Source organism: Xiphophorus maculatus, chromosome 8 (genome assembly GCF_002775205.1).
Source record: "Xiphophorus maculatus strain JP 163 A chromosome 8, X_maculatus-5.0-male, whole genome shotgun sequence".
In the NCBI taxonomy this organism is placed as follows: Eukaryota; Metazoa; Chordata; class Actinopteri; order Cyprinodontiformes; family Poeciliidae; genus Xiphophorus; species Xiphophorus maculatus.
The window spans coordinates 10,909,674-10,929,211 of NC_036450.1; the positions used below are offsets into that span (position 1 = coordinate 10,909,674).

The window sequence follows — 19,538 nt, forward strand, 5'->3', positions numbered from 1 at the left end:
CTTGATGAGCTTGCCCCTGGGTAGATGATCTGATCTTGTCACTTCTGACTGTAATTAACTGGCACTGAACTAGAATAAAAATTCTCTTTGGATATTATTTTTGGAGCATATTTTTAAAATGTCTTGAGGTTCCGGGAGAAGATAAATTGTGGCAAGCTCTTTCCGTGACTATAGGCCCAATTGTTCTGGGCCGTGAGGCCGGTCTGCTGAGTGCTAAATAAATGAGTGTGGTGTAAACTGTTTGACATGGAGTGTGGGCCCTTTAATATGAGGGGCCGTTTAGGACAAAATTTACGTTTTGTCTCTCACACACTACCAAAAACTCTCGCATACTCCAAAAAAGTAGCCACGCACACTCCAAAAAATTACGTTTTGTCTCTCACACACTACCAAAAACTCTCGCATACTCCAAAAAAGTAGCCTCGCACACTCCAAAAAATTACGTTTTGTCCCTCACACACTACCAAAAACTCACGCATACTCAAAAAAATAGCCTCGCATACTCAAAAAATTACGTTTTGTCTCTCACACACTACCAAAAACTCACGCATACTCAAAAAAATAGCCTCGCACACTCAAAAATTACTCACGCACATTCAAAAAATACTCAAATTGCGTATACACACACTACTAAAATGTCACACACACACACACAAACGTTAACTTTCTCGCTCACATACACTACTATCAGCTCGCTCACATACACTGTACTAACAGCTCGCACATTCACAAACGTTAACTTTCTCGCTCACATACACTACTACCAGCTCGCGCACATACACTACTACCAGCTCGCGCACATACACACAAACGTTAACTTTCTCGCACACATACACTGCTAACAGCTCGCACACACACAGACGTTTATCTCTCACATACACAAGACTAAAGTTGAACACACACACAGTACTAAGACTCGTTTTATGTATGTGTGAGAGCGAAACTTTTTATGAATGTGTGAGAGCCAGACTCTTTTTGAATGTGTGAGAGCGAAACTCTTTTTGAATGTGTGAGAGTTGTCACGGAAGAGGCGGGGCATAATTTTTGGATCAAACTGCGCATGCGTAGATCCTAAACTATAAGTTTCGATTGTTGACTCACTGTATGTTCTATTACTTAGTATATTTGTGCTTTTAAATATATATAGAACGTTTAACTTTCTTGAAGATTAAATGTGCTATAGAAATAAATGAATCTGATTGATTGATTAAAAAGAGCAAAATTGCTGTAGTACAATCTGTCCACTGGGTGCCAGTATTACAGGAATTATTAACCGGCGCCAACTAGTGCCGAAGAAGAAAGAGTTTGCTATACCGAACATGGCTAACTCTAATTCGAAACGAGAGAGAATTGGTCAGGCAGCTGCCATTTTAAACACCGCTCCGGAACGGAACAGAGATGAGAGTTCTGAATCTACTGTAGCACTGCGGGCAGTCGTTGAATCGTTTAATGCGCCTGTCAAAGTGCCGGTTGCCTCCGGAGAAGATAGAATGGTGTTTAAAATGGCAGCTGCCTGACCAATAGACCCTTTTCACATGACGTCACACAACTTCCGTTTTGACTCGAAGCTGTGTATCCTTAGTTCCGGTGTACATAGTAAGTAATGATAAAGTTGTCTATTTCATATATATATATATGTCATATATATATATATATATATATATATATATATATATATATATATATATATATATATATATATATATATATATATATATATATATATAGAGAGAGAGAGAGAGAGAGAGAGAGAGAGAGATGTATAAATCTGACAGCATATGTTGATCAGACAGATCACCGGAGCATGGAGTTTACACAGTCTCTAAAACATTTGCCTAAAATAAGATTTGAAGATATATCACGATTTGCAAACCAGTTCTCTCTGACAAAAAAATCTAAATTAGACAAAGGCTACAAATTCTTCACCGAACAATACCTGTTTGACTATGAAGGTAGGTATTTTTGTTTTGCGTAACCGTTAGCTTAGCATTAGTGAATTTTGTTAGCTAGCTAACTACGTGACATAACTGTTCCTTAACCAGAACTTTTTACTGTTTTTGAACTCTAACGTTTTAGGCTCTAATCTTGATCAGATTATTAAATTATAGACTGGAGTTGCCACTCATCCCATAAAATAGGGATTTGTTTGTTATAAGCAGAGATGTCCGGTGCCGCCGCTGCTTTGTAATGCCTTTAATCGGACCACTTTTTCGGTAACGAATAATCTAACGAGTTCGTATTTCAAATCCAGTAATCAGATTAAAGTTATTTATCCAAATCATTGCACATTAATATTTTCTTGTGTATTTATTTTTATTCCTTCTTTGCGTCTTTGGGAGAGACTCTGTGACAGTTAGCAGTGACAGAAACATGAACAGTGCATGGAGATGCGCATTTTGTTGCTGGAAAAACAGAAATATCGTCAAGCCCAACTGTTATTTGTGGCTTTTGTCTTGTTTTTATTTTCCATTAATACAGAAAATGAACCTCTAAACGTTACATCACTGACAGGCGGCGGTGTATATGTTTCCTAACTGTGGCTAAAGCTGCTGCTAGCTGGTTTACTCATGATCGGAAGCTGGTTCCTTTGAATACAGTTGGAGAATGGTAAATTGACAATGACTTATAACGGTTATCTAGCACGTAAACACTGTTTTATAAAACACAGAAAGTGAACCTCTAAACGTTACAGCGCTGACAGAGAGTATATTTTTCCTAAATGTGGCTAAAGCTGCTGCTAGGTGGTTTACTCTCCGATCGGAGGCTGTTTATTTTATACACAGATAGAGAATGGTGACTTTACAATGATTAGTAACAGCTATCTAACACTTAAATGCTGTTATTATTAAACTTACCTTTTATTATATCCTTAAGATTATGAGAATGCGGGAAGTTTTCAGCTTGGTTCCCAAGGCAAAATCACACCGGAAGTAAAGATACCCAGTTTTGAGTTATGGCGGCCATTGTCTGACGTCACTGTGAAAAGGGTCTATTCTCTCTCGTTTCGAATTAGAGTTAGCCATGTTCGGTATAGCAAACTCTTTCTTCCTCGGCACTAGTTGGCGCCGGTTAATAATTCCTGTAATACTGGCACCCAGTGGACAGATTGTACTACAGCAATTTTGCTCTTTTTAATCAATCAATCAGATTCATTTATTTCTATAGCACATTTAATCTTCAAGAAAGTTAAACATTCTATATATATTTAAAAGCACATATATACTAAGTAATAGAACATACAGTGAGTCAACAATCGAAACTTATAGTTTAGGATCTACGCATGCGCAGTTTGATCCAAAAATTATCCCCCGCCTCTTCCGTGACAACTCTCACACATTCAAAAAGAGTTTCGCTCTCACACATTCAAAAAGAGTCTGGCTCTCACACATTCATAAAAAGTTTCGCTCTCACACATACATAAAACGAGTCTTAGTACTGTGTGTGTGTTCAACTTTAGTCTTGTGTATGTGAGAGATAAACGTCTGTGTGTGTGCGAGCTGTTAGCAGTGTATGTGAGCGAGAAAGTTAACGTTTGTGTGTATGTGTGTGACATTTTAGTAGTGTGTGTATACGCAATTTGAGTATTTTTTGAATGTGCGTGAGTAATTTTTGAGTATGCGAGGCTATTTTTTTGAGTATGCGTGAGTTTTTGGTAGTGTGTGAGGGACAAAACGTAATTTTTTGGAGTGTGCGAGGCTATTTTTTTGGAGTATGCGAGAGTTTTTGGTAGTGTGTGAGAGACAAAACGTAATTCTTTGGAGTGTGCGTGGCTACTTTTTTTGAGTATGCGAGAGTTTTTGGTAGTGTGTGAGAGACAAAACGTAATTTTTTGGAGTGTGCGTGGCTACTTTTTTGGAGTATGCGAGAGTTTTTGGTAGTGTGTGAGAGACAAAACGTAAATTTTGTCCTAAACGGCCCCTCATACTTTAAATTTTTTTTGATTTGAATCATCTGTCACAGAGCCTCTGGTAAAATCATCATGTTCACAGTCAAACTGTCACATTCCCATATTTCTTCAAATGCATTGCCTATGGACTCTGATGCTTGGTAGAAGAAAAAATAAAAAGTTAACCTGCACGATTTTATATTGGTTTTCAACGCAAGAGCTCAACGGATTTAACAATTGAGTAATAGATACGTTGATTTCCAGCACATTTCAGCTTGTTTGGGTGCTTGGGCAGCTGCAAACCTTCTATTCTTGTTGGAAGCCATGTTTGATTGCTCTCTTTAGTCAGTATTGTCGATCACTGCTGCAGTTCTTGTGTGGTATTGAGAAACTCAGATTGAGAAACTCTTTTATAACTAAAATTCAGTCAGATTGGATTGAGAGAATCTGTGAACATCAATTTTAAAGTCTTGGCACAGATTCTGAGTTGGCTTCAGGTCTGGACTTTGACTGGGCCACAAAAGCAGATGGATGCACATCGATCTAATCTTTTTCTTTGTGGCTCAGGCTGCATTTTTAAGGTTATTCTGCTTCCTGGCTAAGCCTCCCTGACTTCTAACAAGTCTGCCTCCAGAATCACCAACTAGTCAAACATTTTCTCATCCACTCTTAACTCCCCAATCCCTGCATCCCAGATCATAATAATAACATGTTTCAGGTTGTTTCCGTCATGATAAGGGTTGCTTAAAATATGCGTATGCCGATTCCCACTGAGTGGCATAAAGATGGAACTAAATTGACATATAGTGAAGAAAAGATTAAAAAATGAACCTACTTCTTTTGCCCTGCTAACTTTAATAATATGGCTTCCAGTCAGAGCCTTTTTAAATTCTCACTGGTTGGGTTTACTCTGTTAAAATTCAGCTTAGGGACAATTTGTGTGAAGTCACAGACTGTTGACCTTATTAGAAAGAAGTCTGAGTGTTTTTGTTACTATAATGACAGGAGACTGGGTTTTACTCAAAATCCCAGGAGTCATTGTATTTTTACTGGAGTGGCACTCAAAAGTGTTCTTTTAATTCTGATACATTCCTCATTCAGTTTCATGAATTCACAACTGTCATCAATTATAAATCTGGTGACTCTAAAACAAGCTTCTGCTACCATTTAACTAAAGCTATAGTCTATAGAGAAGTTGCAAATGATCATGGGTACCTCATTATATAAAGATGTATATGTAATTCATATTGTATAGCACTATAAAAGTAGTCGCCAATATTTGGAGAAAACACAGGCAAAAAATGTACTTACAAAAGCTGGCTGTTTCTCCAAAACAAATGAAAAAGACAATGCAGATTTTGTGTTAGAGTTTGCCAAGAAGCCAACAGCAACCCTGACAGAGCTGCAGGAATTTCTCCCAAGCATCACTTTTCCTCCACATGTGACAACCTGATACATACTGCAGGTCTGGATTGAAGATTAGGGCTTCCAGACAGAAACCTTTTTGTTTCAATAAAATAAAGTCTGTGGTTACATGTGTTGCTGTCTGATGAAACCTCACCTTAATTTTGACTACAGTTCCAAAACGTGAGTTTAACATAAGAATAACACATCATCAGCTCATCATAAAAATAATATAATGACTTTAAATTTTTATTTTAAAACCAATTTTCTTTCACTCACGTCCTGTAGTAGAATAATACGCTGCTTTCATTTTGAATATACGTGGACGTCCAGTAGATTATGGAATGAATGAAGCAGAAAATTGATTTTGCAGAGACATCAGAGAAATTCAGAACAGGCTGATTTAGGTGCTTAATTATTATTTTATTGTGATTGGAGTTTCATTGATATAAGCTGCAGGTAATACAAGTGAATCATTTTAGCAGTTTAAGTGAAACACTAAAAAAAACCCTCATTGGATTTTTTTTTAAAGTACATTTCATTAGTACGGTCATTTGATTTAATTTTAGTGGATTTTTTACCGCAATAAAAAAATAAATAAGTCAAACTATTGTTTCTCCCTTCTGCTGACACGAAATGTCACTGAGTTTGAGGAGGTAATTGAAAGTGAATTGAGATGGATTGAATTGGTTTTTGGTAGTACTATTTTTATGGATTTGTTTTGTCTCTCTTTTTTTTTTTGGTGCCATACAGGCTCCTTCAGGCGTCCAAGCCTATTCAGGTGAATGCTTGCAGTTTCAGAGAACCGTGAGAGCATCATCCATAAAACAGAACACCTCAGTTTAAATTCACTCGACAGCTATTCGCCCGGTTGACGCGTCCTTGAAAAGGAGAGTGAGTTTCTTCTGCGACAGCAGCGAGTTAATGTTTGCACTGATCTTCCTTCAACAGAAGACAATGATAGATTAGAAGACGGAATAGAGAGGAATGATCCGTACAGGACCAAAGTCTTCCACTTCAAGTTGTGTTTCATTGACATTTACAGATTTGTTTTGCTGAAACTCCAGCGAATTGCTTTAAGTACTGGGAAACGAACTGATTTTTGGCATCTAATGCAGTCCTGAGCAGGTTGGGTGGAGTGTTAAATGGGTTAGGGACAGGCACTTAGGGACTGATTATACCTGCCAACATCAATACTGGCTGTCAGGGTGTAGTGACTGAAGGAGATTGAAGTGTTTAGTTTCAGATTGGCGCGGGAGTTGGACGCAGTGAACGTGAGAGGTTTTCAGTTCGCAGACCGATGGTTTCAGTCTGGAATAATTTTACACAACAATAATAATAATAGCAGTTATTCAACAACAGTGAAATAATAGTTCCTGATGCCACTTCATAATGTGCTGCGGACTCTTTTGCAATATTTTAATATGTTTAGTTTTGGTTTAACATCACTAAATACCAATATATTTAAAAATATGATTGAATGGAATTGTTGTGTTCTGTTTTAACAGTACAATGACATTATTTAATATTACTGGTAGAATACATTTTTGCTCTTTTTTTTTAAAAGCAGTTTTGTGTTTATGGGACTATGCATTCTTAAAAGTCTTGTCATAAGGCATCTTCTGACTGAAATGACATGACGCTGAACTGGCTATCTGACGAAAACCAAGTTCAATCTTTTATAGAACCTGTTAACAACTGGCTGCAGCAAAAGTACTGGTTGAGCACTGGAAATGCTTTGTTGCAACAAAAAAAATGGTTTTAAGCATTTAACAACCTTCAGCCACACATAGAAAATCAACTTGCATACATTTTGTTTTAGTATTTGTACCAAGAAACCAATTTCATTTTGTTGCCATGATCGATTTTGGTCAAGGTCTGGCTGTAATATTTGGCAAGTAATATTTTTATAAGTTCTGGCTGAATTGAAAATGTTTGTTGATAAATAAATATCTGCCAACAACTGAAAAGGTTATATCTCACAGAGGTTGTACAAATGGTGCCCTACATGTTGTGGAATGGAAACATGTGCAAATAAGTCTGTCTTAAAAAAATTACATTCTCCTTTATAATTCTGATTTTCTTTTTTTTACATTTTTAGACATGTTTTGCATATTTCAAAATATGAAAGTGCACCATAATAAACAATCTGTTCTCTTAATTATAACTGTGCACACCAAAAAGTATTTCTTGATGGTCATAAAACCAAGCAGAAAAGTGCATATTTGCCTCTTGATTGCAAATTATAAGTCTTATAATTATGCTGCACTTAAATCAAAGCCACTCAAAGTGACTGCTGGGACTACAACCTGAACTTCTCTGTAAAAAAAAAAAATCAAAAAACCCTGTCCTTTCAGTTGTTTTTTACAGATTTTATTATTTTTCTGACTTTTGATTTAAGCATAATACATATGCTTCAAATTACTAACCTTGTGTCCTCTGTACTCAGTGATTCACAACAAAGTGTTTCCAGTTCCACTTAGTCACGGTGCGTTCAAAGACACAAGAAAAGGTTATTTTTAATTGTCAGGCCAGTCACCACTCAAACCACTCCACCTGGAAATCTTCCTGGTGAATGGAGGTACATCATTTATTGTCCACATTTGAAAATGCTGTGTTTGCATCTTTGTATTTTACAGATTATTTTTGCAATAAAGGTTTTGTTTAAGATTAAAGCTGACCAATTTTCTCTTCTACCACTTGTGAAATCCAAAATGAAATTCATGCCTGTACAAAGGGTATGACCGAAGACTTTATATATTTTCACATCTGTTGGTTGTACTGGTGACATTACGTTTGTGTCCTACAGCAGAGAGGTTCTGCAGAGGCTGATATATTCTGTGTTCACGCCATTCATTATTCAGGATTGTGCAGTAAAACGACAGAAGCTCAAATTAGGAACTTAATTCCCTAATAGGCAATTAAAGGCAATTATAACTTCATGAAACATTCATGACCGCTTAATATCGACTGAGGGTCAGAGCTTTAAATCAAAAGTAATTGCAATGTAATCCATCCGTCCGTCCGTCTGTTCATTCATTCATTCATTTATTCTCTTTCGCTTTATCCGGGGGTAGCAACTTAGCTCCATGGGTAAAAGCCCGGCCACCAGGCGCTTGCCATCGTGCCCCCCCCTCCAGGCCTTGAGGGGGGTCAATGTAATCAGATGTTTTTATCTTTAGGAAATAAGCTTTTAAAAACCACCCATTTCTTTTAAAATTAGCAGGGACCTCTTATCAATCACTAAGCTAAAGCAATACAAGCCAGAAAGAAGACATTCCTGCCTATTTTACAAAACGACATGAAAACAATGAGTTCCATCAATCTCAAATTGAGACTTAGTTTTTGCTAAGTGTAAATACAACTGTTGTTGTTCAGTTCAAACTTGTTTTCTTGTGTTATTTTGATCTCAATTAAGGACATAAATTTCTCAGTAATTTTTAGAAGTTGTTTTTTTTTATTTCAATCAACTACCAACATTTTGAATTTGATCAAGAATCAAACATTTAATGCAGCTGCTTTTTAAAATAAATGGCAGCCAAACTGTTAGAAGTAACCGTCTCTAACAGCACAAATCCAGATTTTTTTCACATATTATCTATGCCCAAAATTAATCTGACTTTTTCAAAAAGCTGTGCTTTATTTTCTCACTAAAACCAGGAAGATGGAGCATATCACTCTGTTTCTAAAGTCCTTACACTGGCTCAGAGAATAGACTGTAAAATACTGTTGTTAGTTTATAAATCACTGAACTGTTTAGCACCACAATACATTAAAGGTTTGCTGTTGTGTTAACCTTCCAGACCGCTCGGGTCTTCTGGTTCTGGTCTGCTCTGCATCCCAAACACAGAACTTCCAGAAAAGTGTGTAACAGCTGAAACAGTCAGTTGAAGGTAGACTAAAAACTCACCTGTTTTGAGTTGCTTTTGTATCTTAATTAATAAAACACTAACCAACATTTGATGTGTAAATGGCGGCACTTGGAAAAATGTAATGTTTGTTGTTTTTTGTGTTTTGTGTAAAGCCCTTTGAACTGCCTTGTTGCTGAAATGTGCTGTACAAATAAAATTTGATTTGATTTAGGAATAATGTCTTTTCACATGTCTAATTGTTTCTGTGGAAATGCAAATGTCACTTCAAAGCCTTTCGATAACGTTTCCACAAATATTTTTTCTGATTTAAAATTAGCGTTGAGTCTCAAGGCCAACATTCTCAAAAAAAAAACAACATATATATACTGTGTGTGTGTATATATATATATATATATATATATATATATATATATATATATATATATATAATTTTCCAACACATTGATTTCTGACCATGCGTCACATATTGACGTTAAGGTACCTTGCTTCGCGTCAATATGTGATGACTTGGGAAGGTTCCTTCAGCGTCACTTGTTGACGACTTGGGTAGGTCACATGTTTTACGTGGATTATTGACACGAAGGGTTCTCACAACCGCTGCCGAACCTTCAAAAATCCGACGATTTGGTTAGGTTTAGGGTAAAAATTACGGTAAGGCATAGGGTAAAACCCCACGCGTCAACATTTGACGCCGACGGACCTTCCACTGCGTCAATATATGACGAGTAGGGAGTGAGAATGGGTTGAATTTTCCCAGTACATTATTATTGTCTGATAGTGCAATTCTTTCTTGAACACTCAAAGCAAAGTTAATGAAAAAAATAGACTGATATGTTTACAGGCCACACAAAGTGGCAGTTTTTGGATTTACTACATTTTACAGAAAAAAAAAGTTCTGCTAATTGGAGCCTACGAAGGAAAACCCGGTAAATTTCTTTGACTTGGTGATTGATCAAATATTGATAGTAATAGGTCTTCTTGTTCCAATGGCACATCAACGTCACAGTGGTAGTTCCACTAAAACAGGTTGCGATGGGTAGAAAGTGTGTGATATGATCATATGACAGCTCACACTTGATGTTTTTTATGTTTTTCACAGAGTGAGCTCCTTTGAATTTTAAGAGCACATAGTCTCCTTGGAGACAAGATGGCGTCCCACAACACTTTACGCAGCTACTCCATCATCCCCTGTTTCATCTTTGTAGAGGTAAGTAGCTGTGTGTGGGCTCATGGGTGCAAATGAAAAGTCCAGTGTATACGATTCTTAGAAATGTGATCATGTAGATGCATCGAGGATTCATGATGAACTGTAGCAGCCTTTCAGGGAGAGACAAAAAACTTATCAAAGTTCACATTTACTGTTGGGTTATGTGGGAAACCTGCTGTAAAACTGGTTACTTTTGTTGTTGTGTTTAAAGGAGGGTTAAAGTCTGACTTTTTGCTTGTACTACATTAGAGAGTTGAGCACGATTACAGTGATACTGATTTATTTATTTTTTCTTTATTAGCTTGTGTCATGATAGATCACAAAATACACTGTAAGCTACTTGGAAACTCTTGCGATTTGTTTCAAAATGTTGTTTAAAGCAGAGTATGTCTATGCCTAAATTCTGTCACAGTAGTCCTGCAGCATTTCCTCTTTTGATTTTTCAAAATAAAACGGGTCAATGTTAATACCGATCATCTTTATTTCACTGCTAGCCATTAAAAACTGTAATTGTTTTATTCCAACTCTCTAGTGATACAGAAACGATATGTATGTCTGAGTGAGGATTTTTGTAACAGTAAATGACCTTTTTTAGGAGAATTATACACAGCTTACCAGAGCCTAAATGAGTAGAGTAAGTGGAAAGCATAATGTTTATTTCTGTGTGTGTGTGAGAGAGGGAGAGCTCTGTAGCCTATCCATATTTAATTATGGTGTCAGCTGAAAGTCCTTAATCAGAGAGATGTCTCAGGACACTTGGCTTTCTTCTCCCCTTTCTTTTAATATTATACTCTCATTAGCACTCATTTGGCCCCTCATAAATTTATTCAGTGTTTGCTTTTCTGTTACACTTACACGTTTGGAATATCGTACAGACCTTAATATCAGACAATCATAGCCTCTTTAAATACAAATGTAATTTATTAATGCTGTTTTAAGAAACAAAAGGTATTTGTGAGTGCTTCACAGTGTTTTGATTTGATCTTGCTCCTGATTTAAAGTGGTTCTTTCCTGCTATCCTACGTTGAATTAATGCTAGGCTGTTACCAGGGTTTAGAACCAGAGTTAGGACTCTGTTAGAAAAACAAAGACTTGGCACAAAGTAAGCACTGAAACCAGTTTGGTCAAATTACTGTGTCATCAAGATGTTTTGAAAATGAGATGATTTGCCATATAAAAGTTGCTTGATCGGAAAAACTTCAACACCAAAAACATCAAACAGAAGACACTTGTCTAGGGAGGATAAATACTTTTTCATTTGGCTTTTTCAGTCCTTTGAGCGATTTCTTATTTGCATCCCATTATTATTATTTTTGACCCATTATATTGATGTTTTTTTTAATCTGAAAATAAAAAGTAAAAAAAAAAATCTTACTACAAAATATGTTATAATTGCAAGAGAAATATATTTAATATCAATTAATAAGATAAATTAATAATGTTTTGCTTTATGACATTTATTTTATTGCATCATCCTCTATTGCTGTGCCTTATTGCTGTGCAATGTGATAATTTTCCAGTGTCATGGCTAGAACCTGACATTAAATGTTTAATTGGGCTTTGCTAATTATGGCTTTGCAGTTTGTTTACTGATGTGTCACTGGGAAGGAGTTGAAGGAAAACCCTAATTACATTGTTGATGTATAAACACTTTTCTGTATAATGCTGCCAACTGCGTGTATGGGGGGTTCAGACAGATATGATGCTGAATCTCTCCAACAGATCCACTTTACTGATTGATAAGAGGGGATCTAAATAGTGATTGCAGCCATAAAGATTGTTTTTTATGTTGTTCCGGTACCAAAGAGCTCATATCCTTGCTTTTCAAATTATAATTGGATTTCTTTTACTGTTGTTTTGATCTAGGTGTTGATTTTTTTAAATTTTTGTTTTAGTTAGAAATTCATGTGAATGTCTGGTGTCGATGGCCTGTGTTACTCATAAGATTATTTCCGGAGAAGACAAGCTTGTCTAATTTATTTGATTAAAAACAAAATGGAGTTATGCAATTCCATCTACCACAGTGATTTCTGTTTCATGGGAATTCTAAGCTCTTTACTTCATATCGTCAAATAAGTAAAAAGCTATTAAACAGCTTTTCACTGAAATTCCTCCAAGACTAATAATGAATACTTTATGGGAAGATATTTTATGAGATTTTAAACCTTAGTTTTTAGAAAATGAAGATACTTGAAGAATGTCTGGCAATAAAAAGAAATCAAAACCCAGGATTATATGAGCAGGTTCTGTCAAGTTACTCTCAATGGCTCCTTTTATTGGGTACAATTACTTGCTAATACAAATAGCAAAGCAACTAGTCACACAGCTGCTTTGCTGTGTGAGCAACAAATTGCTCAATTTGTCTAACTAAATTGAGCAAGTTAGACAACTTGCTCAATTTAAAAAGGAGCATCAGAATGGGAGAAGAAAGGGGTTTAAATCAATTTGGACATGTTGTGGATGCCTTGTTTACATGAGAGGAGAATGGGAAGGCTGGTTCAAGATGGTGGGAAAAATTATTTTCAACCAAACAATGGATAGTAGCATCTCCTAATGTGCATTACTTCAAATGTGGACTGCTTTCCTTAATTTTCTGATTTATCTCAAAAATGTACACACCTTCCAGCAGATTGATGCATAGCATCACAAAGCTGAGTGTCAATATATATCGAATTGTCAGGGGAATATTGTTGAATCTGTGGATGAAGAATCAAACGAGTTCTGAAGCGAAAAGATAATCTAAACCAGCTCTAGAAAAGTGGCCGGTGAATGTGGATGCATGTTTACATTTCAAACTGTGTAGTAGAAGCATAAAGTTAGTTAAATATTTTAACGATTTTAGATAATTGATTTAGCTTCAGGTTAAAAATCTTCCATTGTTTCTGAAAAGCGTCTTCTGAGCTGCAGGCATCAAAGAGGCCTTGGACATGAACAGTTAAACTTCACTCTCTATATCATTAATACACACATCCATAAGATGGTGGATCAAAACTCTTCTGACTTATCAAAAGGCACATCTGAACACAATATTGTAGAATTGGAATGAAAGTCGTTCTGCTGCTGTGAAAGTACTTTGTTGCTCAGCAGGAAGGCTGACCCTCTCAGGTAATATAACTGAATACATTTGTAGATTATAATGGAAGGAATCACATACTACGTAATTAGTCTTTTACATTAGTATTGGCACAATACAAATGTAAAAGTTGCATTATTATTGCATTATTATTTCAAACATAATACAGTTGCTTAAATAGCACAGATATTGTAGGTCATTTGTACTTACAATGACAAGTACATTTTAGGGCTCTATTTAATGTCATTTGATCTAAACACTGTTTTTAATGACCTTGTGGTCTCCATGTTATTATTCTGTTGTCATGGGTCTGTCTATATCTGTTCTATATATTTTTTCTCAGGATTTTCCAGCTTTTCTTGGTTCATGTCTCTGTAATATCCAACATCTTCCTTTAACGCCACAGCGAAAGCTCGTTCCTTTTAAATATAGCTTAACTATATTTTCAAAAAATATATATTTTAATTTATTCGTCTCTCATTTTCCTATTTTTGTTTGTGCTTCCCTGCTTACTTGTGTCTTTGTCCTTTTTATTCTCTCTCCTTCCTCCTCACCCTGCCTGTCACAAACAGAAGAAGGCAGAAGGATGCCTCTGTCACATGACCTAAAGAAAACACCCTGATTGGATACGGCGATGAACATGTAGCTCAGTGCCAGGGGCTGTGCGACATAAAAGATGGTTATTCTTGAACATGCCACTTGTGGCACTTTTTCGTCTGTTAGTTAAAATCCTGATTATATTTTGCTTCCATGACATTCTGCTGCAATGAAGAAACTCACACTATCAGAGAAAGCAACGATGTTACTAAAAAAGAGAAAACTGTTTGCTAGGAAGCGGGAACACAGGGAATAAGAAGCAATGATGAGACAGAGTGGAAGGGGGAAAAATAAACAGGAAGGAAGTAAAACATCGCTTATTTGACAGGAACAAAGGCAGATCTGAAAAGGCAATCTGTAGAGACGGAGGCGAAAACGGATATACTCTGAATAAAGTTACATAATAAGCTGCAGGCATACATTTTGTTAAAAACGGGTCAAAGTAGACTCGTCAGATTTCTGTTAAAAAACAAAAGCCTTAAAGCAGCGTCTTAAAACAGCATTATATTGTCAGTAATATACAGTTCTCACCACCTTGGATGTGTTTCTTTTTTATTTCCTATGATGGACAACATTTTGATTTTTTTGACAAAATATTACAAAAAAAACCCCTCTTCAATGGAAAAATAATTTTTTTTCTGTAAAATAATAAGTAACTGAAAATACTTACCATAAAATAAGTGATTGCATAAATATTAAACCTCTTTGAAGTGACTGACCTAGTTCGGTGCTACAATGAGAAAGTCACTCATAGAAGGTTAAAAAAACTGTGAAAATTGATGGTGAATCTTAAGAAAGTTCTTTGAGAACAACATGGAGCTTTTAAGCTTCTTGGCATCAAGCCCTGGAAAGTTGGTAAATGTAGAGGGTAAATTCAATGCAGCAAAACTGTAGAGAAATCCTGGGCAAAAGAAAACTACGGCTCTGGACAACATCCTTTCCCCAGGAAGACAAAGACCTGAAGCCTCCAGCTAAAGCTACACAGAAATTGTTTGAGGACATTTAACATGGTGAATGTTCTGAAGTGGCCCAGTCAAAGCCAAGACCTCAATCTGACAGAGAATTTTTGGCAGGACATAAAAAGGTCTGCTGATTCTATGGCACATAATGGAGCTTGAACAGTTTTGCCTGGAAGAATAGAGCATAAATGCAGCGTCCTGAAGAGAAGACCCGATTGAGACACGACGACCTGTCATTGCATCCAAAGGGGCCTCAACTAAATGCTGACTTGAAGTGGGTCAATATTTATGCAATCACTTATTTTATGTGAAATATTTTTATTTGTCACTATTTTGTAAAAATCAGTTTTGACTTTGATATCAAACGGTTAGGTTTTGTAAATTCCCTTTGTCAAATCAGTCAAATAAAAAAAAAAAGGGTAAAGCAGCCAAGGAGGTGAGCACTTTTAATAAGCACTGTAGGCTTCCGAACCCTTTAAAAGATTTTTATATTCTTTTATCTTCCTCAGCATTTTATTTTCCAGCATGTGAAATCACCATGTTTGTCATCTCCAAAGCAAGGAAACAGTCAACAGTGATTCACAGGGTCTGATGTTTTTTTTTTTATCAGTTATTTCATGGTTGCACTGCTGAGCAATGGGATTTACCATCAGGCAACTTCATTCTGGATAGGTACTGATCAGCATATGGGCTAATTAAAGCTGATGGTTTGGACAGGAAATGCAGCAGTGACTACAAGTGGAGAGTTTCTGCTTCTTTTCAATAAAAATCTGCTGTCAGCACAGGCTGTTATATTTCAAATTAGTTGTGAAACCATCTGAAGCCTAAAACATCCCATAATTGTCTGATGTTTTTTTTTTATCTAAAGGAATATGGTACATGGCGTCCAAGAATAGAGCAGAATTCAATAAAAAAAGAAGAACTTTACTCCACTAGTTGTACTTTGCAAACAGATTTTGCTTTTTGTTAATGCTTTAAAATAATATCTTAATCATTGTTAATTTTAGTGGTGCTGATTTATAATATGGTAGATAGCATTAGAATGAAAGTAAATTTAGCAAAAGCTGAGGAAAATACGAAAGAATAGCTCTCATGTTGCTTCAGTTTGACATCAAAACTGTAATGCCAGGCTCTGTAGTTGACGGGTTAGAGTTGGATGGCTATTTCTGTCAGTATCTTCTCTAGTCTGCTAACATAACTCGACAGTGAACTGAAAATCTGTGAGTTTGCGCAGGATTTATGTAAGATCTTTCTGTCTGACTTTATGATGTGAGGAGGTGACAATTCAGGTTAGGTTTGTTGTATGCAAGTTATTAAAAGTAGGATAGAGCTGAGTGAGGACAATTTTGAAAAAAGGGTTTGAAGATGAAAAGAAAGAAGGTAAGATGGTAATTGTGCTCAATTTTCAATTTTACTGCCAGTCAGACTTCTAAATAATTCAGTATTAGAATGAATGCATAATTATTTAAGATATTTATTTATTAATTTATTTATTTTTGAAATAAATGTAAAACTTCGGGGGTGCAGGGGTTGTAACTGAGGAATAAGTCGAAGTGTTCTTTACTACCATCATCCAAATAATACATAACTAGAGAAAACCTCACAATGTTTCTGGTACTCTGTTGGAAAAGAGTAAATAATTTCAAGCTTGTTTTGTGGTACAAAACCATAAATTTTCTTTGACTCTGCAAGCATACCTACGCTTAATTAGGCAGATCAAAGTGTTACCGGCTAATTTATTAAAATGATTATAATCACTGTCCAATTTGTTTTGATAGCTTGCTAGTTCAACACCTTATTATCATGATACTTTATGATTAATAAACTATTTTTAGAATTTAATGTTTTGTCCTGGATTCCCCTTGTCCAGATACCTTGTGGTATTCTGTATATCGAGGTACATGTTTTACTCTAACATTTAAAGAATATCTGTGGAACCGTTTTATGACTGCCAGTCTTTTCGGTCTGCTGTTCACTTTGCTAATGCAGCATGACGCGGGCTGAGGACTGAATTTAATAGACCTATAAGTTACACTTTAAGCTGCAGAAAGACATTTGTTCAGGTGTAGAACTGTCATATAAAACCAGCTCATGAAGAATGTACAGAAAAGCGAAAGCAGCCGCCAGGGATTAGACTGCACCTCTATTTTCAGTTCATTGGAGTTACCACACTTTGACATTTTTATCCAAAGGTAATTATAGCACTGATTCACGACCAAACGTGTTTTGTCACGGACTTGTTGACACGAGAACCGAAGAGTCAGTTGAAGCTGGAAAAACAGAAATTGCTTTTCCTTCGTGGCCCATATTGGCAACTTGAAACAGCCTGATTATGCTTCTCATGTTTAGTAGCTCACTAGTTCCTTTTAGGCTTCTGGGATTTGTAGTGCAGGGAAATATAACTAAGTGGCATTTTAGCAATATAGTGCAGAGTACATAGACAACAATAAAATGTAATGTGATCAGCATAAAAAAAATACTCGAGTTTTGAATCTCTGACTCTGACGGTCATTGGCTGGAGTCAGTCAAGCTGAAAATCGTTTTTGGTCATCTGATGATTTTTGATTCATCTTTCATATTCTGTGTCTTCCAACTTGGAATTTTCCTGTTTTTGAATTATTTTGTTCCCCAAAGGCAGATGTTGCAGTTTCAAGCAAAATATTGTTTTCATTTAAAGCTCCATAATATATAGTAAAACATTAGGTCAAGTTTTTTTTTTTTTTTAAGTGCTGCAATGTTCTTCACTTTATGTTTGTAGATCTCTTGCGATCTTTTGTCTGAGCCTTTTTAATATGCATTTCCCCCTAAGCCTGACACACTTCTGCATTCCTGCAGTAGATGACATTTTGGGAAGTAAAGGAATTTGCATTTTAAACTATGAATAACAAGCATTTTTGCATAGTTGGAGCTTATTTGCAAAGGTGTTCAAAATTATGAAAAGCATCAAGACTATTTGTATTAATCTGACATTTAATTTGCTTGTTACTGATAGCTGTGGGCACACTTGTGACAATTTACTATCAGTACATAGACTATATGAATGCATATTGTTTTCAAATAAGCATCTTATTCATAAAGTGCAATTAAATTTTTTCAGATTTTCAGAGCAATAGCTACCAATGTGATCTTTGTAAAATATGCCTTCACTCACTGCATCATTTGGAAGAACATATTTTGTTACCAAGCAAAGATTTGCATAGACACACACAGATAAAGCATGCACCACACACACATACAGACGCACTCACACCTGGACACCACAACATAGCCATCTGTTAAAAGACTGGATGAGCCAATGCAACACTGTTAACCATCAACACACGTTTTTTCAGAACACCAACATTCCGGATGACTTCCTGCAGACTGTTACTATAAAATTAACTTTAATTAAAATACTTTTATATAAAAAAGAGAAGCTTGACTCTAAAGATATCATACTTTGTTGCAGAAATGTGCATAGTTTAAAACAATCACAAGTTTGTTGTTTAAATGTTACAGCTATTCATTTAAGATAAATTGGGAAAAGGTTATCAATTTAACTCAGCTGCTGATGGCACTTTGTCGTTGACTTTACAGCAATTTGTCATCATGAGCATGAATGTGGTAACAGGGTGGGTGAACAGCTAATTTTTTTTTCAACAGGAAGAAACCTCCAGTAGAGCCAGATCAATTTGAGAAGCATCTGCCATGGCAGGAAACTGGGTCGAGATGACAGGAATGAAAAACTTATGTGGCTCAGTTTAGAAAACTGACGCAGCAAAACAAAACAAAAAACAGAAGCCCTGAGCCAGAGGTACTTTCTATGGGAAAGAAAACCAGAGGGAGTTCACATGATTAATGGCAGCCATAGCTCTGTTAATGAATCATTTCTGAAAAGAGACAGAATTTACTAGAAGCACTTGGCCATGCATACGTATATAAAAAGAGAAAAGCAGAAGAACAAAAAGTTAAAAGCTGGTCTGTAGTGGACCCATCCGACAACAGTTTGAATTCCAGTTATTTCAGTGCCACTTCCACATGCCCTTGATCAGTATTTACACTAGTTACATGAATTTTGGGGAAATCTACTGAATATTTTTGGTAGATTTCAACAAAATCAGATGTCTGTCTTATGGACTGAATCAGTTTCTGTAGTGACAGTGACACTTAGTGTTGGACACAGGTACTACACACTGCTTTCTTGATCGTGCTTCCAGAATCACACAGACCTCTATTATTGCATTGTTTAAAATGGTAAATATGTCTTTTTTTTCAGCTGTCTGCATGCAACACATTTTCTCTGCTATTCTACAGTCCAGTGTACAGATTGTCCTAAACTAGAATTAAATTTAACACTGTCACCACATAGCCTTCTCTTCTTGCTTAACTTCTGGTGTGCTTTTGGCAGCTTTATGGCATGAAATCGTTTCATCTGTCCTGTTTGACGTTAACCCAAACGGCTTCTTCGATTGGCTAGAGTTGCAGCACATCATCAGATGAAAAGCACAACTGCAGCTGATTTTTAGAAACCTCACTGAAAGCCCCGCTGTGCAGTGTGGTG

The 19,538-nt window shown here is 36.1% G+C and overlaps 1 protein-coding gene across 2 annotated transcripts in view; it reads left to right on the forward strand.

The window, feature by feature from the left end:
* Positions 1 to 19,538, forward strand: part of plppr1 (phospholipid phosphatase related 1) — an 81,244-nt gene that overhangs the window by 37,504 nt on the left and 24,202 nt on the right. For both annotated transcript variants that reach the window (XM_005803938.2, XM_023338464.1), the window contains exon 2: positions 10,262 to 10,369. In XM_005803938.2, coding sequence (XP_005803995.1) covers positions 10,310 to 10,369 — 60 coding nt within the window. In that variant the 5' untranslated portion in view covers positions 10,262 to 10,309. The remainder of the gene's footprint in view (positions 1 to 10,261; positions 10,370 to 19,538) is intronic.